The sequence below is a fragment of the Cnephaeus nilssonii genome (genome assembly GCF_951640355.1).
Source record: "Cnephaeus nilssonii genome assembly, chromosome: 1".
In the NCBI taxonomy this organism is placed as follows: Eukaryota; Metazoa; Chordata; class Mammalia; order Chiroptera; family Vespertilionidae; genus Cnephaeus; species Cnephaeus nilssonii.
In genome coordinates this window covers 99,588,595-99,616,391 of record NC_137072.1, presented here as the reverse complement: position 1 = coordinate 99,616,391, position 27,797 = coordinate 99,588,595, and the positions used below count along the sequence as shown (strand labels likewise).

The 27,797-nt window shown below is 37.6% G+C and overlaps 1 protein-coding gene across 1 annotated transcript in view; it reads left to right on the top strand.

Annotated features, from left to right (window-relative positions):
* The window catches only part of PCDH7 (protocadherin 7), a 433,042-nt gene extending 412,375 nt beyond the window's left edge, over positions 1 to 20,667 (top strand). The window contains 1 exon segment of the mRNA XM_079768337.1: positions 16,342 to 20,667. Coding sequence (XP_079624463.1) covers positions 16,342 to 16,718 — 377 coding nt within the window. The 3' untranslated portion in view covers positions 16,719 to 20,667.
* The last annotated feature ends 7,130 nt before the right edge of the window (positions 20,668 to 27,797 follow it).

Sequence of the window (27,797 nt, the reverse complement as noted above, 5' to 3'; positions counted from 1 at the left end):
TTTTTTTTTTGCTGAATATGACTTTAATAATAGTAGAAGTTTGAGGCTTTTTACCAACACAGTAATTTAGTCTCCTATTTTGATTTGAATATAAAATTCGTTATCCCTTTCAAGAACTAACTGAGGGACAGCTGTGAGAAAGAAAAAAAAAGCCTCAAAGAAAAACAGTCTTAGCCCAAAGTCATTCTGGCCCTGGAATCTACACACACACACACACACACACACACACACACACACTTCTTGAGTTTTTACCTTTCTGTCTGTTCAAGCTAAAAATGTTCCTGGTATTTCAAGCAAAGACTTGAAATTCCTACTAGTTTTGACCTCCGGGGCACTGCTTTTTCCAACTTTTTTCTTCTATGAATAGGGAAATACTTTTGTGGCCTAAAATAGGGAAATACTTGTCTGCTTTAATTCACATTAGGCAAAGATGATTATTTTTTTGCAAACTTATGACATTAGTTTACAGTCCATTGATGTGTTGTTGATTGAGAAGTAGTATGGTATAGTGGGTAAGAACACAACTCTGAAGTCAGATTGCTTGAGTTTGTAATCTCATTCTACCACTTACTACATGCAAACTATTAGGTAACTCACCTGACTTCTCTGTGTCTTAGTTTCCTCGTTTGTAAAATGTGAGTAATATACAACTTGTCCTAAGAGTTACTGTGGAAATTGAATGAATTAATGCATGTCATGTTTTAGAATAGTACCAGAAGTATCACTATGGATTAAATGAATGAATGAATGAATATAATTTTGCAGTTACGTTACCACAAAAGTGAGACCTATCTTCCTTGAACCTGGAAGCTTCCTGCCAGCTTTGTGCAGCAGAGTTTATCTGTTCTTATTTTCTCTCCATAGTGAAATTTCCACTGAGTTCCCATGTCTGCCATCCAAATCTCAATTCCACCAGTCCTCAGCTTATTTGCAAACCAGAGGAGGCTGACAAGCAAATCAGCAAAGTCCCCATCGAATGATTTACTTAAGGACTCACGGAGGCCAGTCCAGTGGTTAAAACAGGACACATGCATTTTAAGTATGTCATTTAAAGGAGACTCCTATAGCATATGCCTTAGTGATGATTTCCATTGGTGCAAGGCTTGCTGTTTCATCCTTTTTGTTTCTTAGAGGATTGATTCATTTGAATTGTCCAAAACACTGGCCAGGACACAAAAGCATGCTATAATTAATACCTTCCAGCCGGTCCTCTTTGCCTAAGAGCTGCAGAATCGCCAGTGAAGCTAATTCATTGAACACATGGGAGAATCTGTTTACACCAGGAAGCCTGTTTTCCTATGTGATGCCCACTGCTGGCAAAATCAAAGCTGAAAACATTGAAAGAAAAAAAAGAGAGAATTAAATAAAGAGCATGTGTGGCAGATGGTGGAGATAGTTGATCGTCACTGTGCTAATCTCACTATACTCCCTTTCTTTGAATTGTTGCAGTCTCATAATTTTGCCATGATTCTCTATGAAATTATGCTGATTGTTAAGCTCTGATTCATGCTTTTCTTAAGTCATCGGTGGAAAAGATGACATGCTAATTACACTCCTGAATTTTTTACACTATCCGTTTGTTAAGTGCAGACATGTTTTACTAAAAAAAAAAAATTAAAAGTATGTAATTTGACAGTGTGACAGATTAATACTTAGGCATTAGACCAGCAGCACAATTAGATGGCTTAAGTATGTCCTACATTCTAATGTCTATATGACTTTAGGAAGTCACCTTGAGTTCTTTTTTAAAGGGTCTGTTGCCATTTTGCTGATTGAAATAAATCAAAATCTATCAGGATTTAAGTAGATTATGAGAAGGCTCATCACAATTTACACATAATTCTAGAAAATTGGAATCTAGAGGGAATTAACTATAAATTCAGAATGTCTCCAGGTAAGAAATTATATTTACAGTAGACTTCCTGGAGTGGTTATTGAGGATGTGACTAATTCTTATTCTTGAGGTATCTAATTCCTTTTTAATAAGGATAAAATTTAGTCCCTGAAGTACAATTTGAAATGACAGCTAAAAGTAGAATTCAAAATTTACATGACACTGTGAGTATATTACAATTATATTTTTTATTAAGTATCATACAATATATAGCTTTCTCGGAAACAGCCAAGAACACACAGATTTCCATGTGATACAATTTCAATGATAGGCTTTCAATCTTTTTCAGTGTGACTCAGAACTTAAAAATCCATTTTATATAGGAACCAAGTGCACACATATAAGTATATAGATATGTATTTAAAAATTCAACCAAATTTTCACAAAATAATGTGACCATGTTGTGAAACGATTGACTCCCTCAATGGGTTCAACCACCAACTAGTGGATCATGACCCTTAGTTCTGAAACCAGTGATCTAAAACGCCCATGATCCTGGACATGGACAACAGTGTGGTGATTGCGAGGGGAGCGGTGGGGGATCGGTGTGGGTGGCAGAGTGTATAGAGGGGATAAATGGTAATGGAAATTTTTAAAAAATAAAATGCCCATGATCCTACTTATTTAACATCCATCAGGTTGCTAGCAAAGACAAAATAAAATGTGTTGAACTGAAATAGGTTGGCCCGTTGCCTGCGATAGTTCCCATCAGGACAAACCCATATTATGTACAAGAATGAGAGCAGAACCTTTTGCTTTTCATCTGTTTTATTGCATGGAAGGCCTCCCCTTCATGACTCCACGTTTTGAAATTTTTCTTCTATGATACCAGATGTATGTGAGCAAAAAAAATTTTTTTCTCCAAGTTTATTATTGAAAGATTTATATAACTTCCAACCACAGGTCTTCACAACACTAAAATAACTTTAAAAATTTATAGCATCCATAAGCAAAGAAACTTAACAAATTAGTACATATGTGTAGCCTTGTGACCACTAAGTATAGGATTTTTCCATTTGACTTTTTCTAAACACCTGACTGACCCCACCCCTGACCCAGAATGAATATGAGGACTGCATTTTGTTCTATGAAATATATCTACGGATTTCAATCAAGTACATTGTTCTGTTAGTAAGCAAATCTCAACTAGAGAGATTATAGGACAGACCCGGAAAGAGGGTAAGAAGATTGAGTGGTGCCCTAGCCAGTTTTTCTCAGTGGTTAGAGCATCAGCCCAGGGACTGAAGAGTCCCAGGTTTAATTCCAGTCAAGGGCATGTCTCTCGGTTTCAGGCTCGATCCCAGCCTTGGTCAAGATGTGTGTGGATGGCAGCCAATCAATGTTGTCTCTCTGACATCAATGGCTCTCTCTCTGTCTCACCCCCTCTCTTCTACTCTATTTAAAAATCAATGGAAAAATAACCTTGGTTGAGGATTTACCAACAACAAAAAAAGAGTGAGTGATGGAGTTCATTCAGATCTGCACATACCAAACAATAACAATAAAACCCTTCACTTCCTCCGCTTGGCTAATTACATCGCATTTACAGTGAAGAAAGGTTATTATAATCCTTCTACGTGAAGCACACATGAAGTTCTACATGATCCATAATTGTCAAGGATGACATGCAATCTGTTTCTGTGCCATGTCTTTTATTCAACTTCTGAAAAGGTGCTTATTGAGTACATGACTGGCGTGGTGCTAGGATTCCGGAGTTCACAGTTAAGTAATTCATGAGTCCTGTTCATTGGAGTTAACTTTTGCAGAAAAGTCACATGAATAGGTAGCAGATTTCAGTGCAATATATTAAATGCGATGATGGAGACAGACATAGGATGAAGACTAGAGATACAAAGAAAAATCAGACTTGGACAGCCTGGTTAGGCTAAATCTTCCATGAGACATCCCGAAACTCCATCATGAAGGATTTGCGGGGGATAGACAGAGGAAGCAACACATGTCTATCGGGAAGACCTGGAGCAGCAAGAGGCTTTCTAGAAATGGCAACTGCGTTAGTTAGGTGTGTTGAAGTGGCAAATGGGAGCACATAGGAATGGAAATAGATAAGGGTTAAGAGGTAGGCAGGATCCAGATCCCCAAAAATACAAAATTTAAAAGGTATGCTGATATTTATAACAGAGGGTGTTAAACTTGGGAGAGCCTTGTGGCTGTACTTACTATTCTTAAAACAACCCTACGGGTGATTTTTATTAGACACTTTCCTGCACACCACTAGGAGGAAAACAGGCTAAACAAACAAACAAACGTGACACTTAACACATTCCAGAAGTCACAAAAGCACCATAAATCTGACAAAAAGCCTTATTTGGGCTGTGTCCTGGTACCTGTCTCCACTTCTTAGATGTTATGTGACACTTTCTGTCTTTTCTCTTCTTGAGAATCACACTACCCAAATTTAGAACCACTTCCAATGGTTTCTTTAGTAATAGCCTCAGAGACAGATATCAATGAGGGCCCAAGGAGGAAGATGTTGTCACTCAGAAAAATTAACTGTTAGTAGTTTCCTTGACAAAAAGGAAATTGAACTTTGTTGATTGGCCATAAACAAACAACGTGGACAATTACATACTAGGGTGTAGAAAAATTTTCAAAAATGAAAATTCTTGAGTGGATTCTGAAAACTTAGGTAAACATTATTCAATGGAAACTTTGAAAATCAAAGTTTGTCCACACCATTTCCCCTAATGGATGAAATATGGGCAGGAAAGTGCAAATGCACCAAGTCGAAGCTGTCTCTTCCTCTGACCAGAAAATTGCTGGGAATGTGTAGTAGGTTCCTACTACAACTGTAACAAATTCCCAGAAACTTAGTGTCTTGCCCTAGCTGGTTTGGCTCAGTGGCTAGAGTGTTGCCTGTGGACTAAAAGGTGCCAAGTTCAATTCTGGTCAAGGGCACATGCCCGGGTTATGGGTTTGATCCCCAGTAGGGGGTGCGCATGAGGCAGCTGATCAGTGATTCTCTCTCATCCTTGCTGTTTCTATCTCTCTCTCCCTCTCTCTTCCTTTCTAAAATCAATCCTATCTAATAAAAAGATAATATGCAAATTAACTGTCACTCCGTCACAAAGATGGCAGCGCCCATAGCCATAAGATGGCGGCGCCCAGTCCTCTCAGCCTGCTGGAGTCGCCCAGTCCCAGGGGTGGGGGTGGCTGCTGATAGCGGGCAGCATGAGCGGCCTGGCGGAATGCTTGCTTCATTGACATGGCAACGAGGCAAGCGTTCCGCACCTGGCCACGGATCGGCCTCTGGGCCACAAAGAGCCTCTGGGCATCAGGCGCGGAGCAGCCAGGCCCCGCAGAGAGCTACTGGCACATGGATTCGTGCATAGGGCTACTAGAAAAAATATATTTTAAAAAGAGAAAAGAAACTTAGTGTCTTAAAACAACAAAATCTATTCCCTTACAGTTATGTAGATCAGAAATATGACATGGGTCTCCCCAGGCTAAAATCAGTGTCAGCAGAGTTGCATTTTGTCCTAGAGGCTTGAAGGGAATGTCTGTTTCCTGGCCTTTCCCAGTTTTGAGATCCTGCCCACATTCCCTGGTTTGGAGCCTAGACCCCTATGATCTCCCTATTTTAAAAATCCATTCATTAACAACCTTAATAGCATCTGAGACCTTAATTCCCCTTTGCCAGGTAACCTAACATGTTCACAGGTTCTGAGGATTAGAAGGTAGACATCTTTACGGGGGACCATTATTCTGCCCACCACAGCAAGGTTGTGGGAGCAACATGAGTGTGAGCAGTGTGAGGATGGATCCCGAAGTGTCAGCCATGTAGCATGGGCAGGTATGATGCAGGCATGAGAGGAGCTCCAGAGCCTGTGTCTCTGCCCATCACAGGCTCCAAGGGAGGTTCAACAGTGAGGCTTTGCCACGCTCCGAAGAAATCAGAAGTAAATAAAGCAAAGCATTTCAATGAGCAGCAAAAATCAATGAAGCCAATGGATCCAGCATTGCTTCATTGATTTCTCCCACTTTACTCACTCATTGAGTCCTGTTTGCTAGTCACCAGAGGTCATTTCCTTCCTTTTCCATTTATTTATTTATTTATTTATTTATTTATTTATTTATTTATTTATTTATTAAGCTGCTCTGCACTCCCAAGCTCTTTAACACTCTTTTGGTGCTAATTGTGATTGCCAATTTTACTTTCAACTGAGCAACTTATTGCCTAGAGGTAGGGGCCGGCATTCCACTGCTTTAAAACTCTCTCCAGAAATGGTTTTGCAGTTCCTACCAAAAGCTTTCAGAGTCTCATCTCTCAATAGCATGTCAGAACTCAATGCTTTCATAAAATCTTCCTCAGTAGGGAACAAAAGGTGGAACTCTTTGTCTTTCTCCCAAATCAGAGCAACTGATGGAATTCTGTTAACACACAGCTTGTTATTATCATTCCAACCAGATCGTCTTTCCCACCAGATCGTCTTTTCTGTATGACCTGTGAAATCTTTCAATAGGTAATCCCATGCAAAAAGTTTGATAATGTGTTTTGAAAACGGCCATATCATTAGAATAATTGTATAGTTTCTCAGGATCCCTACATTGAAGGAGAAAATGAACAAGTACCGTGATTTTTGCCACATTAAAAAAAATTAATTTACTCCTTCAGCACATTTTAATTACAATGATTTGCCTCTCTGTACAAAGTAATTACATTTCTATTTTATGCATGATTTGAGCTTTAACATAGTTCATTTTAGACTTTCATGTAAAATAATACATAGAAAAATACCTAGAAAACCTTATAGCATATGTGGCTACTGCATTGTTTCTCTTCCTCCTTAACACAACCTCAAATATGGAATTAACTTGTTGTAATATTAACATATTTGCATTAAGTATTTAGATATATAATACTGACTACTTATTACAGGAGTGTTTAACTTCTCATTTACTTAAAAATGCTTTTCCATTGTTTTATTGGCGGAAAGAAAATTTGAGAAAATATTATCTAGTAATTGAAATATTTCAGTTTTCCTTTTTTTTGTTATGTGTTATGTAGGAAAGCAAAGATAAAATGGGTACTGCCCTGAAGACTACAAGCCAAAGATAATATTTTTACAGTGAATAGAGATTTTATGTACAACTTTTAGAATAAACATCCACTCCTACAGGAAGTATTAATATTTATTATGAGATATGCATTCTACAACATTATGGCCAATAATAAAAATGTTGAAAATTTGGGACCATTACTGGACAGTGACTTTAAATTGATACTTGCAACTAGAGTGGTACCCACTGTAAATTGATACTTTAAAGTGAAACCAATAGATAGTGACTAACACATCTTATTAACTAAAAAACAAACAAACAAAATACCTCATGTGGACATTTTTATTTTTGTATAATCTTTCATGATTACAAGAACTCATCAATTTATCTCTCTTCTTATGGTAAATACATTGCTAGCAATGCAAGACACTGGTTTGAAGCAAATACTGGATGTAGTTATTAGGAAAGGAAACATGTTTTTAAACTGGTGCTCAGCAATCAGTTAAATCCATCTCTGAGCATTAATTTGCTACTTATACAAAGCCTTATAAGTTCTTGAGGTTTTAGATTTGGACTTCAAATGACCAACCTAAAAAAATTAGTTATCAAACCTAAATTATATTCCTTACTTCTAAATATATGTGTTTTTTTTTCCAATCTTTTTGTCACTGTTTGAAGGGCAATTAGTTTACCACATGTAATTTAAATTTTTCAAGGATGGTTGTTGAATTGTTAAATATTTCTTTTTAAAAATATACCTATATATGTGTTGTTGTTTTTATTGATTTCAGAGAGGAAGGAAGAGGGAGGGAGAGGTAAAAATGTCAATGATGAGAGAGAATCATTGATCAGCTGGCTCCTGCACACCCCCTACTGGGGATTGAACCCAAAACCTGGGCATGTGTCCTGACTGAGAATCAACAATGAGCCACAGAGGCCAGGCTATTTCTTAACTTTTCATTCTAATTCTAAGAGAGAAAAAAAAAAGTATAAAAACACAGCTTTCCATCTCTCATTCACCAGGTGGTTCAAAGTATAAACTTCCAACTTTAACTCAGGTTATCTTGAAATTTTATGCAAATTTGGGTACTTATCTGCATTTATGGAGAAAGGCAATACTTTAGTTTTCATCAGATTATTAAAGACTATGACATTCTAAGCAAATAATTTCTAATATAAGGAAACTCAAGAGACTAGAAGGAAACTCGTGAAAGTTATGATTAATAAAGTAGGAAATAAATATGAATTACCAAAAAACCCAGAAGTGGGTCTTCTTTCAGTGGAATAATCAATTGCTAACTTGTGAAATCAAGGTCCCCAGTCTGCTTCTGGATTTTATCAACTCCTTTGATCAATATTGGAGTGACTTCTTATTTCCAGCACTTCCTCTCCTTGTATTCTGCTCCCTTAGCACTTCCTTAACCACTGCCTCAAATTTTGAGGAGGCGGAGAAAGACATCAAAGTAAAGTCGCATCTCAGATGTTCATAAACTGATTGCTCCCAAGCAGTCACCATCCAATTTTTCTGCTGTCATGCAGTTTTCACGTGCCAACCAGCAGATTCATGTTTGAGTTGATTCAGCAAGACTGCCTGAGACAAGGTGTGCCGGTCTGCAAGGTCTCCACTGTATATGATAATGCCACATTCGCAGTGACAGTGGTCTAAGCTCGGGGCAGGAAATAAATGCTTCTTGAGATACATTCAATTGCTATTTAACTGAGTTTAGCCTAAGGTAAGGAGGAAAGTTGCTGATGCTTTCAAACATGTTTAAACACTGTCATATTGTCTTGGCATGTCAGCCTGAACTAGAGCACTGGTAGTTTTAACACAGTAAATTCCTGCAATCATAAGACCAGAATTTCCAGAATTTTCTGTGGTAGCCCTCAGCTTGAACTTCTTATTTAAATGAGCTTAATCGCTTGGCTGGCCTTCCTGGCTCCGTGGTTGAGCATCTACCTATGAACCAGAAGGTCACGGTTCCATTCCAGGTCAGGAAGTAGCCAATCAGTGAGTCTCTCTCCTCACTGATGTTTCTGTCTCTCTCTCTACTCCCCACCCCTTCCTCTCTTAAGTCAATAAAAATATTTTAAAATGTTTTTAATCATTAAAACTTTTGAAGAGTTATACTTTCCGGAATATTGGTCAGTTTCTTACTCGTGATAAGGAGCCATAAAAGAAGTAGAATCTATTGTTTTCAGACCTCAGGCTGTTGTTCGGAGCAGTTTGTTTATTGCAGATAATATAATACATTCATGATCATTAGCTCAGTGATGTATTACTGCTTCAACACTCCCCCCTCCCCGCCTCTCCCCCAAACAAACACAAACAAAGGGGCATAACTTGGGGGCGGCAAGCAACAAAGATTTATCACTTGGCACATTTCTGTAGATCGGCTGCACAGCTCTTCAGCTAGTTTTGCTCATTCATTTGGCTGTATTCACCTGGAGCGTTGGCTGGGGGTAGGCTCTGCTGGGACAGCTGAATCTCCTTCTCAAACAGCATTTGATCTTCAAAGAAACTAGATCATGCCATCTCTCAGGATCGAGGTCCCAGGTTCTAAGGGCAAAAGCAGTGGCTGTTAGGCCTCTGGAGACCCAGTCTGGAAATAGCACGGTGTTACTTCTGCTACATTGCAGTGGTCAAAGCCAGCCAGCTTCAAGGCATGCAGGAATAGACTCCCATGGCGAGGGCAGGAGCAGTGGTCACATTGCAAAGGGGGGTGTATAAGGAGATTAGAGGGATTTCTGTCCTCATATTGCAATGAAAAGCAATCACATACATACCTATATCGTGAAATCTGCATTGCTTGTGTGCTGAATGGCTTGTTTCAGTATTTTTGATGTATGAGGAATGCATGGCATTTTAGGGTTTGTCTTGTTTTTTGTTATCTTTATTGATATTCAACCTCTTAGTCTTAGGTTAGTGTACTGCTAATTTCTGACTCTTTCATTAAAATGAAACTCCTTCTTGTGTCTGGCAAAGTAAGATAGCAAGCTGGCAAAAGACTTATTTTTTTTTTAAATGAAAATGATTAATTGTGAGGTTGATCTGTTTAGGTTGTAAAGATAACTGCAAATAATAGAGTATTTGCCCTTTAGTTTTGAGCAAAGATAATAACACAGACCGAATCAATCTTCTTTGGCAAAGTCTTACTAAGTGTTAAGTATTAGGAGATACCGGACTTAAAGTAACCAGGATATGGTGGCCAGTGTGTTTTCCTAAATGGATGGTAGCTCTGTTACATTGCAACTCTATCAGCATAAACCTATTAGTACCACTGGAAAAGTTACTCAAAATACATGTTCTTTAGATTGATTATTGGTATTAATTAAAAATAATTTATTCAAATCCCTTGGTGCCAAATATATCTCAAAATTCAAAATCCTTCATGTTTTAGAAAATATGCATGTTTCTTGCCAAAACCGGTTTGGCTCAGTGGATAGAGCGTCGGCCTGCGGACTGAAGGGTCCCAGGTTCGATTCCGGTCAAGGGCATGTACCTTGGTTGCGGGCACATCCCCAGTAGGGGGTGTGCAAGAGGCAGCTGATCGATGATTCTCTCTCATCGATGTTTCTAACTCTCTATCCCTCTCTCTTCCTCTCTGTAAAAAATCAATAAAATATATTTTTTTAAAAAAGAAAATATGCATGTTTCAGATATTATTTTTAAGCATCCTGAAGAGTCTGATATGGAGTCCTTAATTAAATATACTATTTCCATAATGAAACATAAATATTCAGGCTATGTAAATTTAATAAAGATGAAAAATAGCCTTGTATTGAAGGTCAGTTTTGTTGTAAATTTTTGTTAAAAAATAACTTTTGGTTTCCAAGATTTTTTGATTACTAAATTATGGATAAGGGATTGTGCACCTGAAGTAACTAATATTTTGTTGTTATTGTGAATCCTCACCCAAGGATACTTATTTTTCCACTTATTTTTAGAGAGCGAGTAAGAGGGGGGAGAGAGAGAAAGAGAGAGAGAGAAACATCAATGTGAGAGAAACACATTGATTTGTTGCCTCCCACACATGGCCAGACTGGAGCCTGGGATCAAACCTGAAACACAGAAATCATTTTCTGACAACTGTTTTAAAATAAAACATTTTATTTAATCCTTTGAGTATAAGGTATTTTTATTTGAACTAAAGAGGTAAATGTTTAAATAATTGTTGGAAAACCATTGCCAATTATTTCATCCTTTTGTAAAACTGTTACAGAGAACTGGAATAAATCAAGCAATGCTCAGAGAGTTTGGAGTCACACTTTATTCACTGGGTGGGCTTAGAGAAAATGAATTCAAATTCTAAGCAAAGCTACAAGCAGAACTTCCCTTTTTATTAAAGGGCCAGCCCTATGTTCGCTTAGTGGTTATCTCACTAGTGGCCTTGAAAACAACACAATTCTACCCAATTAAAAAATGCACCTGGCATGGCATTGAGAGTATGGGCGTGTCTAGTCTCTGGCCTATAAGGTCAGATAGCTAAGTTTATTTTCCTCATTATTCAAGCAGGCTAAAGCAGGCTAGAAAGCAGTTATTTTTTCAGAATAAGAGGCCGTCTAAAAAATAGCAGAGAATTCCAAACAGTAGTTTTACAAAATAGGGGTTAGCCTTCTCAAAACTGTTTCATAGTCCACCAAATTTCACTAGAATCTAGGGGTGCCTCTAGAAAAAGAATTCATATGACAGGAAGTTGGGAAGTAGAAAAACAAAAATAAATAATTTAGAAAGGAAAAAAGTTGCCCATATATTTTTTTTCCTCCCCAAAAGAATAGAATGTCATAATTTTTCATTTGAAAAATTTTGAACAGATTATAGGATGATGTGAATACCTGGGATGCCTACATGTTGACTAACAACCCATTTATTTCAGACTAGAGGCCCAATGCACGAAATTCATGCAAGAGTAGGCCTTGCTTCCCCCAACTGCCGGCACCGGCTTCCCTCTGGCACCCAGGACCTGGGCTTCCCTCTAGCTGCCAGCCCCAGCTTCATCGGGAAGGTCGTCCGGAAGGACGTCTGGTCTAATTAGCATATTACACTTTTATTATTATAGATGGTACAAGAATTCAGTAAGTAATATATTAAGCAAATAAGCAAAGGATGTATATAAACTTTAAGTATCTGAGGTTTTTTTTAAAAAATTATTGGAAATATTTTAACACTAAATGCTACATATTTATGCCTTCTCTTAGGAAACAGAAATATCCTTGTATCTTCCGTCCCAAACCAAAGGCTTGAAGTGGAGTGTGTGCCCAGGATTCTAGCAGAATGCATAACTCAAGCATATGAAAACCCTAAGTCATGTAGAGCTGTCTAAATGATTCCAGTGCTTTCCTATAATAACGATGCCTCTAATGGTTTCTGAATCATGTAGGACAGTTTCTGGAAACATTAAATGCCTCTCTGAATCTTGGCTTTCCTTGTTATTTCTAATGAATCTTCCACATTTTGTCTATCTGTCGCTTCTTGTTGAGGTGATGGTAGCAGCATCTTCCCACCAGCTTCTCATCTACGCTTTTTAAGAACAAACATACTTCTTTTTAGAGAAATAACTTGATGTCTTACATTAGTTATAATGTCTCTCACTTTAGGAAATATATCGTTTTAGGAAGGTTGTGCCATATTTTTAATTAAGTAGTAAAATTTGTGATTTTGTAGTATCTATTTCCTATGCTGTTCAGATATGTTTTTCTCCTCCTTTTAGAGACTGTAGCTTTTTCATATGACTATGGGTAGCAGTAATTGACCTGTAAATAATTCAGCTGTTATATTTTAAGAAGGCACAATAAAGCGAAAGACAAATTCTTCTTTGGCCTCAGCTCCCCCATAGACTGGACCCCTCACTGCTTTGATACTCCTGGCTTTTTGGTTATGATGATAAGTAAAAGACATGAAGTGTGGAAAGTGCTTTCTATAAGTTGTCTTTAGAGTGACTGTTGTTATGATGGCTTCAAACCATGTGCTTTCAAGGAAGAAGTTAACTTTATATCTAAGAAAATACTTTTATTCTGCAGAATGTTTTAAAGGTCAGCGTAAAAGCATAACTAGGTAAGAATAGAGAACACAATGCTAAAAGCAGTGACAGGATCTCATGAATGCCATTTCTACTTCCAGTGTTCTCGGGGATGATAGGATTGAATTGGCGTGGGCTCTGAGGAACTGACTCTGTTGTGGAACTACTGACAGACAATACCATTGTATCTCAATATAGACATCTTACATGTTTAACTAATTTACTCCATGCCGGGTAACAAGAGATGTAACTAACTGTTTTCCATCTTTAGTCTTGTCAAAGCAAAAGGGGATAATAGAAAACAAAAGCATGAAATAAAGTTCTCAGATATGAAAAGCACATCCTTCAGTGAAATCATGAAAGACTAAGGATTACTCATTGTGGAAGGTCTAAAATCCCACCAAAAATAAGACATTTTACGATATGTGTTTTATGGAAAGAAGAGGTGTATTTGATGATTCTGTAAGACCTTATTTAACCTTCATGCTTTTAAAGGTTTATGCAATATACTTACATAATCAAAATGAGAAAATATAGAAACACAGAAAAATACTACTCCACTCAGGCCTTCCTTTTAATAAATTGCATCATAATACAAACTGCATTTGTTAATCATTGGCATGTCTTTTGAGGATTTATTTGAGTCATCAAGATCGGAGGATCTGATTGCTCATGATGAATCTCTTCTAGCCTTTCTTGATTATTTTCTAAATTTGATGACAAACACTGCAACATGTCTCAGCCAATTAGGCTTGTCAGCTTCCAATGTGGTCCCCAATCAAGAGTCTGACTTTGGAAATGACAGGAGATCCTTATTAAAAGGCATGCTTGTTGGATAGAGAGGTGGCAGCCCACACTCGGGGCTGATGGCAGAGGAGACGAGCTGCCTCTCATTAAAAGCAGTAAGCGGAAATCAATGTTAGGAAGGAATCTGGACTATGAAGTAAATGCTAAGGGAAGGCACTGAAGAGTATCTCTCTTCTAGCTGATTGGAAATTGAGTCAACTTAAATGAATATAATTTCTCATGAGCTACAGGGACTTCAAGTGCATATGTTAAACAACAGGGTAAAAAGAGTTGGTGGTGTATTAACAACAGGATGAGCTGTCTCAAAATCCATCTCAAACAAAGGAAACGCATGAGGTGATGTGAATTTCAAACTGTAACACACATTAATGCCCAAAGCAGTAAGTGAAGTGACACACTGTATGAGACTTAAGTGAACTTAGAGACCTGGTTGTAGACCATTCTGGGTCCTTTCTACTGGAGATGACACAGAGATTTGTTCCTATTTTGGTAGATAAATTCCTTGCTAGGCACTATCAGAAAAGCAGGGGAAAATGTTTTAACTCATTAAAATAGTGAAGAAAAAAAGGAATGTTTAAAGTAAAAAGTAGTCTGATCATACACTTTGTATTTGTATAAGGCTTTTTATTTTTTATTTTTCTTTATTTCCTGTTTCAAAGCATTTAGGTTAGCTTCAGATAAACAAAGTAACTCAAGATGGAACTATTCTCTAAGAACTCAGTTTGCTCATCTAAACTAACTAGATTACAAAAAAACATTCATAAAAATTGTCAATAGTTTGATTTTTTTTAAAAATGCATCTAAAATATGTGTTTGAGAGACACAGAGGGAATTTAGCACAAGGAAATGAATAAGGAAGTGCTTTGTCATTTGATGATGCAATGAATAGGATCCGCCCACTTAGAAGTCAAATAGCAGTATGTGCAGCTACCAAATATAATTACCTTTGCATTTTACCTTTGGGAGTATTCTAGATTTGCTTTGAAGAATGCTGGCATTTCTTTGTGGAACTCTCAGCACACAATATAAAAATCTCAGGCCACAGTGGTTCAAAAATCAATGGGCTGACAAACCTCAAGATTTCAGTTATCCATCTCAGAAGGAAAAATTGTTTGCAACACTGGACTGCCTTATACAGGAGATTTGGTGGAGTAACACTTGTAAAAATCCTATACAAATGATTGCTAAAATAGGAGTATAATGTTAAACTACAGGGGATGGTGTGGAGAGACAAAAGCAAAAAATACAAATATATTTGGGATAATTTATGCAACTTCCTCTTCTATTTTAAACTGAAGCTACAGGGATTATGTATATTTAAATCTCACTAATTCCATTTGTTGTGAATATATTTGCAGAGGTCAAAAATCATCAGTCTTTTATGTCCCAAACCTTGTAATAAAATGATATGGTATGATATAAATCAGAGCAGTCATGTTATGTTTGTCTGTTTGACAACAAAATAAACTATGAAATATATTAAATAAAACCCCATAGGTTATTTTCTTAGAATCTGTTGGGTAGAACAGTTTTTTTCTCTTTCTCTCACTCTCTCTTTCTCAAACAAAAACAAAGTCTGTTAAAAATATATATGTATATTTGTAATAGTAAAAAAATCCATAACTATTCTCCAAAGACAGACACACATAATGATTTTAATTACACGTATATGTAATTCTTAACTGCCATCTTTAATCCTAATTCCTAAGAATCCTGTAGATATGATTTAGCCTTATAGAAATAGAAGACATTTTCCATTTCACTAGGCAACAATACCATTAATTAGGAGTACATGCTATTTCATCAAAATTCTAAGAGCTTGACTATATATACCCAATACATTGCATTTCACATAATATTTCATTTAGCAAGCACCTTTACAAATGTATTTCTGTGTGAACACTCAGAGGATTATCCTACAGCACGTATATATTGTATATATTAGGTCATTTGACATGGTGGGGGTGGGGGATTGGTGGGCTAGGGTGGGAGGAGTGGTGATATTGATAGTATGCTCACACCCATAACCTACTTGTACTTGGATTTTTACTTTTTTACAGCATCATGTGCTGTCAATTTAGGTTCTACTTCTGAGTCACCCTGATGTTTTAGAATGTATTTTAAATTTAAGGTTTTGCATATTTGCATTCTATGAATAATGCATAAGCAGGATGGAATCCATTTGGCAAAAGTGCACAATTCCTGGGATAATTTATAAATACAGAATATTATATATTTGGATTTAATAACTTTCCTTATGCATGTGGAAAAACATATACCTATACAAATACCCATATGTACTTTATTTCTATCCCTGTCCTGTTATGGATGCATGAATTCCTGTCTCTTCCACACAATTAAATTGATCAGTTTTTGCAAAACCTTATCTTTAATGGACATGAAATGAAAACTGTTCTGTGGGACAATGAACTGCAGGGTGTTTAAAGAAGGGAACTAATATGGTACAGACTATATGTATGTATGTGTATATATGTATTCATTCATTCATTCATTCATTCATATATTCCCCCTCCAATTGCATACAGATCAGGAAACCTGTTGAGAAAGGCCCAAATTTAATGGATCCCTGTCCTTGAATTTCAGATTCAAGACCTCTTCCAGATGTAGCCCTGACTGGGAAGTGCACCCGTGAGTGTGACGAGTATGGCCACTCGGACTCCTGCTGGATGCCCGTCCGCACTTCCCCGGAGAGGAAGAAGAGCCAGCCCAAACTCTCCACCTTCATGCCTGTGGATGAACGAGGGAGCCAGGAAAAGCTGGCCAATGGCGAGGCCGCCCTCATGGGTGACCGCAACAGAAACCTCCTGAACAAAAAGTTGACCTCATCCTATGAGACCTTCAGCGCAGCTAGTTTCAGCAAAAATGAGGAAGCCAACCCTGAGGATATTCCCCTCACCAAAACAGGGGAGTACAAGCCATCTCCTGTCAATACTCTCACTAGAAGAGAAGTGTACCTGTAGGCGCTAAGGAAGCCACAGCAGAGTTCTCTTCACAGGAGGAGAATGAGGGGCAAGGAACCTACCTTACAGAGCAAAACCGGTTCATTCAAAAACAGGGGGCTACCAAAGAGACAAAGCTCTGCCTGCCACTCCCGCCTCCAGATCAGGCCTCTAGGGATACTGTTAGCCTGATTGTAATGTACAATGTAGAAACCATCCTTGTTACTTGCATGTCTGACCCCTTCACTGATTCCCAACACCTGCTCACCCTCTTCCCCACCACCCTCTAAAAAAAAAAAAAAGAAAAAAAAGAAGAAAAAAAAAGATGGTTGCAAGTTTCTTCATTGGTAATAAGCCTGATTAGCAGAACACAACACACTCCCATTATCCCTAAGCTGAAGCATGATTTTAGTCACTTTGATTTAGTTCGACTGTCATCTGACTGGTCAAAAGAGGTAGAAGAAGTAAATATATATTTTAAACATAGTATCAGAATTGGATTGATCCCCGGGAAAGGCAGTCTCTCAAAAATGATCGAGTCCCTCTAAAGACATAGTCTTATAAACGGGGCTCTCTAAGAGGCATGTTTGGAAAATCACAGCTTTAATATTCCATCAAAGACTGAGAGCTAAACAATACCCAGTCAGAGATCGCAGTCCCAAAGTTGGCCTATGTTGTTCTTTTCAAGCCAGGAACGTCAACTTCAGTTCCATACCTTCATTGGATATTCTAATCATACGCACAGTCTTGACCACATGTGTCAATTACACTAATTATAATTTGTAAACATTATAGGTATATTTTTCAGAAAAGCATCACGAATATCAAGGAACTGGAACAATTGTGTCATTAAAAGGCCAAAGATCGTAAGGCAGATCAGGGAATTCATGAAGTAGATTTGGTCTTGACTTGGAAATCCGTTAAGCAACAAAAGCAACTGAACCCATTCTCGCACAGAAACGCTCCAACACTCGTTTATTTTACATTGTCTCCAGCCCCAGAAAACATGCATTTTCCTTCTAAAATGGATTTTCTTTGAAAGTTCAAAAGTGAAAATTAATGAGATGTAGTTTTGGTATTATAATAGGCAATTAGTTGAAGTTCAGGTTTAGTTTCAAAATACATGATCAGGGAAGACTCTACTTCTTAAAATCATATTTGTGGATAGGGAGGGAAAGAAAGATACATTGGCATGCAGTCTGGTGAATTAAGTTCACTATTATCATTTTGGAAGATGGGTTATGCTTGCTGGTCTTAATTAGCAACATTTTAAAATACCAATTGCATTTTTTATGTGTTCAGTGCACACTTTTATATAACACAAGTGCATTAATTTTGAATCCTGTGCAGTATCACACTAGTTTGAGATTGACAACATTGAAACAAGAAGATACCCTAGTTGACTTTGTCACTAATGTGATTTGAACGTCATTTCATATGTGTCTTAAAACAAATCCAGACTGCACATGGAAGAGATGAGTACTGGGCAACAACATGTCTCACAATATGTACATCTCAAGTTGAAAAAATATGCCATTTTTTTCTCAATGTAATATAAAGAAACAGAATATGCAGATTTTTGAGTCACTTGCTCTATAGAGGGTGATTTCATGCAATTGGACATTGAGCTGGGGCATTCAGACAGAAGTGACAATCTAGGGACAGAATAGGGGACCACAGGGGAGGAGAGCTAAGTCCCCATCACTGAATGTCTGTAACCTGGTTAAGGCATAGCCTTGATGGCTCTCTAGCCAACTGTAGAAACAGAGTAGCTGTGGGTAGTTTCATGCTTTGCAGAATTTCTTAGACTATAAAGTGAAGCAGCCTGGAGTATAGGTTGTTCATTCACTAGAGGTCATCAAAATGCTTATCTTTGAATATCACTTCTCTGTTTGGTGGGGTGTTTTTTGGGGGTCACTTCCTTATGATCTTTTTTTTAAATGAAGTTTTTATTTTGATGTTAGTTTGTGTATAATAGGATGAAAGAGGATGTGTAATTGAAAAAAACATTGGACTAAAATATCAATAATTGAACATGGTTATGTTTGATTATTATTTACATTATGGAGAGATACAATTCTAGTAATTTGTTAGGAAACTGCATTAAAGCAGTTCTGCCTTGTATAATCTGTAAGTACCTATTAAGACAAAATACTTCTAAAGATACTTATGAAATGTATACATATTTTTCTTGCACGTTACAAAGGAAATAATTGCATAACACAGGTGTTCAACAGACTTTTTAAATGCATTTTTTTTCTTTCTATCATGAGACACTTGAAACCATTAGATAGCTCATTTCACTCTATCTTAAAACCCTTCTGTTGTCTATAAAGCTAATACGGGTCATACTGGACCTTCAGATTAATCGGATTCACATTCCCCAATGACATTTGCACTACATTCAGGACAGCTATGTCATTGTCATTTAACTCGTGAGCCTCTCTTTAGAACTAAAATGGGTGTGAAAGAATAAAATTCCATGTACTGTAAGTATTCGCGGTAATTCTAGTAGAATTAGCTATCATAACATGTTTATTATACAATGAGCTGGCATGACACAGAAATATATTTTGTGTTTGTATGACTTTTATTTTGAATAGGTTAAATATGGTGCCACTCCATATATAGAGTGCTTTTGGAAAAAAAACTTTAAAAAAAGGAAACAAAAAATAAATAAATGAGTGAATGCAAAATAAGCAACTGTGCCTTTTATACCTGTTGTTATGGTAAAAAACAAAAACAAACGGTTGTTGGGTTTGGACAATGAGGGGAAATGGGCTATTTCCAACTTTTTTGATCCTGTATATTTATCCATGTTTATTTTCTAAAAATAATAAATAATATATTAAAAATTTGCCTTCTGACAAACTCAGATAATGGACCAGTCTTAGCTATCGTTCATCCATCCAACAAAATTAAGGTGTTACTATGGACTGCTTATTTCTGACTAGAAGGCTAAAGCATTTATTGTCATAGTAACACAGGAAGATGTTATCAGGGGTGAGATCAGTCCATCTTGCAAGATAAAATATTGATTTCAAATTTCTATCCTTGATTTCTTTTTTGTTGTTATTTTTCTGTTAGCTGCTGTTTGGTTTCGGTTATACAGGATATCAACCATACTTGTTTTCTGTACACAAGGATCTCAAGTGAACTCTGCATGCACTATACATTAGGACACACTTATAAATTAATGAGTAACTATATAAATTTATGTGTTTTAAAACGTCTGTAGCTTCGATCTGAAACCATTCTGAACCTCCAGATATCATTTCTGTATGGTTTGCGACTGGCCTGCTGCCTGAGTTTCAGAACACAAGGGAGGCATTATTTTTATGGAAAGAGGAACTAAGATGGGACTGACCGTGTCTGGCTGAGACCCACTCTAGGAAGCTGATTTATAAGAGAATAGGAAAGTAAAACATACAGAGCAGAAGAAACTGCCAAGAATCCAACAGCCATTCTGAAACAGTCATGAGAAATCTCAAGACCTAAGTAGTTTTCCGTCTATTGTTACCAGTGATAAATGTACACTCTGTCCTTCAGGGGGTACATAAAACGTGAAGATGATCATGAATATCATGAAGCTGGTCCGTTGTGACCCAGGCAGAGGTGTATGTAACATCTGGAGGAAGGCATCATTTCCCCAGCTACCTAGGGTTTACTTTCAGAGGACTTTTCCCTACATTTTAAAGCACTTACATTCAGTGTGGTACGATCTGTTTGTAATGTTCATCATTGACTATTGTTCTGCTACTTGGATGTTGATAGTGAAGCAGAGAACAATTTATCATCGTTTATTATGAGTCACTATGCACGCAACTATGCTACACATGGCGAAATGTATTAAAACAGTCGTCCAACTATTTATGAAATACTTTACATAATTTAATTTGCTTTTGTACAGTTTTATGTAAATAAATTGCTTGTCATTTTTGTCTCTGCAAATTAAAATATAACATGGTCAAATGGTTCCACACTTGTAAGTGTGCTTCTCTGTCGACAGCTAATTCAGTTTTGATTGGACGAGCAGTGAGTGGATGTATGTCCCAGTTTGATTTAAAACGGCTTGATTTCTGCTGAATTAAGATACAGTAAGGAAAATAATGCTGTAGCAATTGTTGATTTGGGGCCAGGTGCATAACTGTCTTATTTCTTTGCCTTATAATGGGTGGAATTTAATTCTTCAGTCTCATCAAAATAATTCCTGAGACAGCTAGCTGACTTATAAATCATAAATGTAGAACTTATTATCATTAAGATTAATTTTTTTCCAGAGAATTTTCACATTTAAGATAAAATTAATTCTAAGTCAAAATGTATCTCTGTAAAGGCAATGTTTGGGTTTTTGTTTTTTTGTTTTTCATCTACAGCTATGACAAATTTAAAAAACTTAGAGACTTAAAATATTTTATGTCATGTGAGATGTAGAGAAAAAACCCAAAGCAAAAAATAGAATATTTACCTTGCTCATTTTTCTTTAGTTGAGCTTTCTTTACTTGTTATATTTTTAAATGATTTCCTATATTTCCTTTTTAGTTATTCTATTAGCTCTTTGTTATCAGATTATGCACCTAATTATAATGGTTATCTTCTTTTGTATGAAATTGGTATCCAGTTTAGCAAGCAACCTCTCTTCTCCAACCCAACTCAGAAATTTAAAGAAGAAAAAGTATTTTCTATACAGGGTGGGGAAAATGTAGGTTTACAGTTGTTTATATGAAAATGATACAATAATTAATAAATAATAATACAAGAATAAACTTTCATACTCACAACTGTAAACCACTTTTGCCCCCACCCTTATACAAATAGATTATATGGGATTTTTGTGTCATCTCACAACAGTACTGTTAAAATAGAGTAATGTGAAAAAAATAGACATTCTGAGAACATTTGCCTTAAAGTTTCCCTACCATTCTTTCCCTGTCTTGGATAAAAATTCAAAATAATTTATAGAGACTTGCATATTCTTTCTTAAATCAAAGGTGTCCTTACAAATTGATTTTGGCTCCAGCCTTTCTTCTCTAAAGAAGGAATTAAGAGTCAGCATGGCACCCTGACTGGGCAGCTCAGTCAGTTAATAGTGTCATCCTGATATGCCAAGGTTGTAGGTTCCATCTCAGTGAGGGCACATATAAGAAGCAACTGACAATGCATAAATTAGTGGAACAACAGATTAATATCTCTCTCTCTCTCTCTCTCTCTTTCTCTCTCTCTCTCAAATCAATAAACAAAAACTTTAAGAAAAGAGTGAGCATGGTGAGAAACTCTGCTTCAAGTTGTAATAAGGAGAAGAAATGTGAAGAAATGCTTTCATTTGGCTTCTGCTTTTCTAATGATGAGAATAAAACATCAGCACATAAATCAATGGGACAGTATATAAAACTAGGGGCCCAATGCACGAAGTCGTGCACCTTGAAAGGAACTGTAGGCCGTGAGGCTGTGGTGGGCACAGGGGCAAGTGTCGGCCCATCCTCCAAGCCTCTGCCCGGCCCCTCTCACCACGGCCCCTGGTCCCCTGTCTGCCGACAGCCCCGCTTCCACTGCTACCGCTCTCACGTGCTGACTGCGCCAGCCCCGCTTGCACCTGCTGACAGTGCAGAGTGATTGGGGCCAGCACCAGCAGCAGGTGAGAGCGGGGCCAGCGCAGTCAGTGGGTGCCAGCGGCGGCTGCTGCCTCAACCACCCCTCAGGAGCAGGGGGAGGTGGAGAAGCCTTCAGGGGCAACCTGGGCCAGCCGCCACCGCTCACACCTGCTGACAGTGCGGAGTGATAGGTGGCTCCAGCACCAGCAGCAGGTATGAGCGGTGGCTGCCGGCCCCAATCACCCCTTAGGAGCAGGGGGAGGTGGAGAAGCCCAGAGGGACGATCGGGTCTGGCAGCTGCCGCCCACACCCACTGATAGCACCAAGTGATCAGGGCCAGCGCTGGGTGCTGGCAGTGGATGCAAGTGGCAGCTCCAGCACCAGCCGTGGGTGTGAGGAAGGCCGGCACCGGCAGGAGGTGTGAGCACCGGGAAGGATCATGGTGCGTAGGAGCAGAGAATTTTCCGTAACCACCAGAGGCTCACCCCAATGACAGCAAATGGTGCTCCGCCTTGGTCTGACGCCCCCACTCACCTGCTCCACCATCCCGCCATGGCCAATGCCTGCCATGTTCCGCCTGCGCCCCCTGGTGCTCAGCGCACGTCATAGCAACTGGTTGTTCCACCATTCAGTCTATTTGCATATTAGCCTTTTATGATATAGGATGAATTCACTATCTCTTCTTCCTTTATACTCTCCATGTAGATTTACCAAACATATTTCTTCACCCTGAAATTTCATTCTTAAGATTATTTTTTGAAAAATCTCAAACATGTAAAACTACAGTAATACACTTTAGAACAAAGATGGACATAAACTGGGCCAACAAAAGTTGCGTGTATTACTCCCAAGGCTTAGATTTGGTTGTTCTACCATCTCTGAGTGATTAGAAAGAGTTCCATCTAGTTAACTTAGAAGCTTTACTTAGCACAATGACCTGGTTACACAGTATCTTACATTTATAGCACACAGTATGGTTTCCAAATGGTTTTGCAAGATCTATCACAACTTTCCCACAATACCTGCAATAAAAGTTGTAGAAACTGCTAGATGAACCATGTGTGAAGGTGCATTTTCCTTTTATTAAATAACTAGAAGCCCAACGCACGAAAATTCGTGCAAGAGTAGGCCTTCCTTCTCCTGGCTGCCGGCACCAGCTTCCCTCTGGCACCCGGGACCCCAGCTTCCCTCCTCCAGGCACCAGGGACTCGAGCTAGCTTCCCTCCATCCCCGGCTTGGTCAGGAAGGACATCCGGAATGACCTCTGGAAGACTTTCTGGTCTAATTAGCATATTACCATATCATCATCATCATCATCATCACCATCATCATTATTATAGATTCTTAGATTGAATAAAAATTTGAATACAAAATTCTGCCATATTAACATTCTCCCTCTACTACCAAATTAACATTCCTCCTCTTCCATTGAATACCAATGGAAACATTTTGCATGATTTAGCCCAGTGAAAGAAAAAAGAGACTCTACCCATTTACCTGAATAAAACAGGCATTTGGTAAAGTGGGAATTTGGTAAAAGGCACTAATTACACAGATGGGCAGCTGATTATCTTCACAGTGCACTCTGGCAGGCATTGTTACTTGTATGGTATTTCTAAGAGCAAACTGGAAATGTTTAAAAATATATATAGCCTAATTTCTTCCCGCTGAATTCCTCTGGCCAAATCTATCTTTTGGTGAACTTTGGCTGGATAAATAGTCAGTATGGATTTGGGGACTTGAATAATCACAACTGACAGCACTATCAAAATTGATCAGGTAATTGTGGAATTCCCAAATTTACTTTGTTTTCCACAAGCTGACTTCACAAAGAAACCCATTTATTGTTTATCTGGTCTCTTTCCTCGTTTTGAATTTATCCCTTTTGTGTTCCCATCACAAAGCCCTCTGCCAATCTCTGAGAAGTTATTTGCTCTGTGTTTCTTCCCTGTCAAAAGCAAACCTAGTTTTCCCTGCAGGTGGGGGGATGTTTGTGGTAGCTAACCACAAACTAGAGAATTTGCAACCCAATCAGCTTTATTTTAATAGAAATTCACAATGTCACTACTCGAGCACTAAGGAAGCAGAGTGAATAGAGACTGCACTTACATTTGTTTATTTTCTCTTATCTTCATCCCTGCTCTAATGCTTGTTTATAAACTGCATGGAGGAAGGTGATTAACCAAGATAATATAAAATTTCTAAGCTGCAGGGAGTGAGGAAAGAATATGAATGTAAAATGTGGAAAGCTGAAAAATTATGCTCTCTTTTAAGCCTAACTTTATTTTTTTTCCTGTTGTGCTACTGTTAAATGTAAATTTTATTCAATGATTGAATTTAATATGTGTGACCCACACAGAAATAATTATGTCTAGTTATTGAACCTCCTGGAGCAAAATATAGAAGATGCTTAAATGTTCATGAATGTAAAATGTGCCCCCAATACTCTCAGATGATACTACACAAAATTATCGTTTACTTGTGATATTCATTTTTATTTTATTCCATTGAAAGTTATGATTCAAATGATCCACCACCAGCAAAGTCATAAGAAAGATGTATAAGGTGAACAGAGGATTGCCAGATATAATCTTAGAGATTAAAGTGAGTTTTGAAAAAATAAAAACATTAATTAAGGTGCCTAATTTTAAAAAAATAGTCCACTAAACAACCAACCACTCACTGAAGGGTTTTGGGTTTGTTCCAAGTCAAGGGCATGTGCCTGGGTTGCAGATTTGAACCTGGCCCTGGTAGGGGTACATAGTGGAGGCAACCAGTCGATGTGTCTCTCTCACATCGATTTTTCTCTCTCTCTTTCTTCTCTTCTCACTTCCACTCTCTCTCTAAAAAAAAAAAAAAAAAATCAAATCAACAGAGCCCTAATTGGTTTGTCTCAGTGGATAGAGTGTCAGCCTACAGACTGAAGAGTCCTGGGTTTGATTCCCGTCAAGGGCATGTACCTTGGTTGTGGGCTCTATCCCCAGTAGAGGGCATGTAAGAGGCAACCAATCAATGATTCTCTCATCATTGATGTTTCTCTCTCTCCCTCTCCCTTCCTCTCTGAAATCAATAAAAATATATTTGAAAAAAGAAAGCACATTACAATATCCCAGACAGTAAAATTAGTAGTAACTTGATAGAATAATATTGTTTTCCCCCTAAAAATATTAGATGGAATATTTTTATTGCAGTTTTATAGATGGTGATAAAAATTGGCCATGTATTTAAATCATTTTATAATACAATTATGCAAATGCATTGAGGGCAAAAATTGCCAGAAAAAGTAAACAAATCAAGTAAATAGATGGCTTGGTCATTTACTTACGGTTTTAGCACTTGTTTTTCAGAGAAAAACAGGATTTGAATGCTTTTCCAGACCCTACAGTACAGCTGGAATATACAAGAATAATATTTCTTAAGCTGGAATACACTGAGAGACTACAGAGTGTTACAGATCCAGGAATTTCATGAGAATTTTTAAAGTTTTATTCATATGTCTAGAGGCCCGGTGCATGAAATTCATGCACTGGGAGGGGGGAGGTGTTGTCCCTCAGCCCATTCTGCACCCTCTCCAATCTGGGACCCCTCAGGGGATGTCTGACTGCCAGTTTAGGCCCCATCCCACATCGGGCCTAAACTGGCAGTCGGACATCCCTCTCACAATCCAGGACTGCTGGCTCCTAACCAGTTACCTGCCTGCCAGCATGATTGCCCCATAACTGCTACCCTGCCAGCCCAATCGCCCCCAACTGCCCTCCCCTGCTGGCCTAATCACCCCCAACTGCCCTCCCCTACTGACCTGATTGCCCACAACTGCCCTCCCTTGCTGGCCATCTTGTGGCAGCCATCTGTGATGACGTGGGGATGGCCATCTTGTGATGATATGGGGTCAGCCATCTTGTGAAAACGTGGGGGCAGCCATCTTGTGATGATGTGAAGGTGTCACGTCAGGGCATGAGGGCCACCTAGGCTTTTATTAGTATAGATGATCGAAGTGATATTTCAGTAGAAATAGTTTTCAATGATAATTCTCAGTTGAAGTTGAATTTACCAGAATGAAATCTTCAACTTATATATGAATATTTATTCATCCATTATGTAAACAATTATGTTCTCTGGAGTCCAAAAGGAATTTTTTTTTTCCTTTACAAGGGTCCATACTTTACTCAGTTGTGAGAAAAAACAAATCAGATAATTTGATGAGAAGCAAAGTATTAGACAAATTAATGTAAATGATTAAAGTAGGAAATATCAACATATACATAGGTTGACAAACTTTTTCTAAAAGGACCAGGTAGCAAAATTTTCCAATAATTTAAATGCATGAATATCATTCTTAAGTGAGGAGACATACAAAAGCAGTCAATGAATTATAATTTGCTGACACTGCTATACACCAAAACTATTTCAATTGATACTAATTTCAGAATCCATCATCCCAGTTCTTCTTATACTTCCCTTAAGTATGTATGTGTTTGATCAGGACAGTACTGATTTATGGCTTTGTCCAGCAATGACACTAATAATCACCCTCAAGGTTTACATTATGTGGTTACCATAGTTATCAGCATCATTCCTTCCCATTGGCCAGCTTTGTAAAAATCTCAACCCCAGATCACAAACATTGACTCTATCAGAGATTCAGGTCTATATGCACCAATCTTTAGGCAACTGTAAAAGAGCTCATAATCTTCTCAATACAGGAATTATCATTGTCTACATCATAAAATTATTAAAGAGTACCTTATTCTGGAAGTTCTCAGTTTGGTTTAGAGGTGGGGATTTTACTTTTTTACATTGGATCCAAAGTTTTAAACATACTTACATTCAAATGCCATAGATAAAGGCTCATTATACTATGTTAAGTGAAAAATAATATAAAGTTTCATATTTAGAGCATTATATTCACAAAGTAAAAAAAAATAAAAAAATAAATACCATGATGAATGTAATGGCATTCTGGAAATGGGGTTACTTTTGTTTTTTTATGTTTTTCAAATTGTATACATGAATATGATTTCCATTAACAATATGGAAAAATGAACACAAAGAAGTATTCTAAAATTATGGGCAGGTGAGTGAATAAACTCAAAACTGACAAAAGAAATAATTTACTTCTAAAGCTTTAAAGACTTTTCATCTGATAGTACCTGCAAAGGAATATTCAACATTAAAAAGTTTTACATAATCATTTTAGTGTAACATTTGACATTATCTATTACTTATCCCAGCAAAGTGAATATTATATGCTAAATAACTTAGAGTATTACAGATCCAGGAATTTCATCAGAATTTTTAAAGTTTTATTTATAAAATAAATATATACACTGCTAAGCCTTTAAATGTGAAGTGTATATTTTGAGAGATGGAACATTTCACCAGGGAAAATTAATTGACACCTGTAATGAACCTATTATCTAGGATTAGAACAACATAGAAAATGTGGATGGGTGCTTTGGTATGTAAATTGAATTATTTCAAAATGAATTCTCCAATATGACCATTTCTG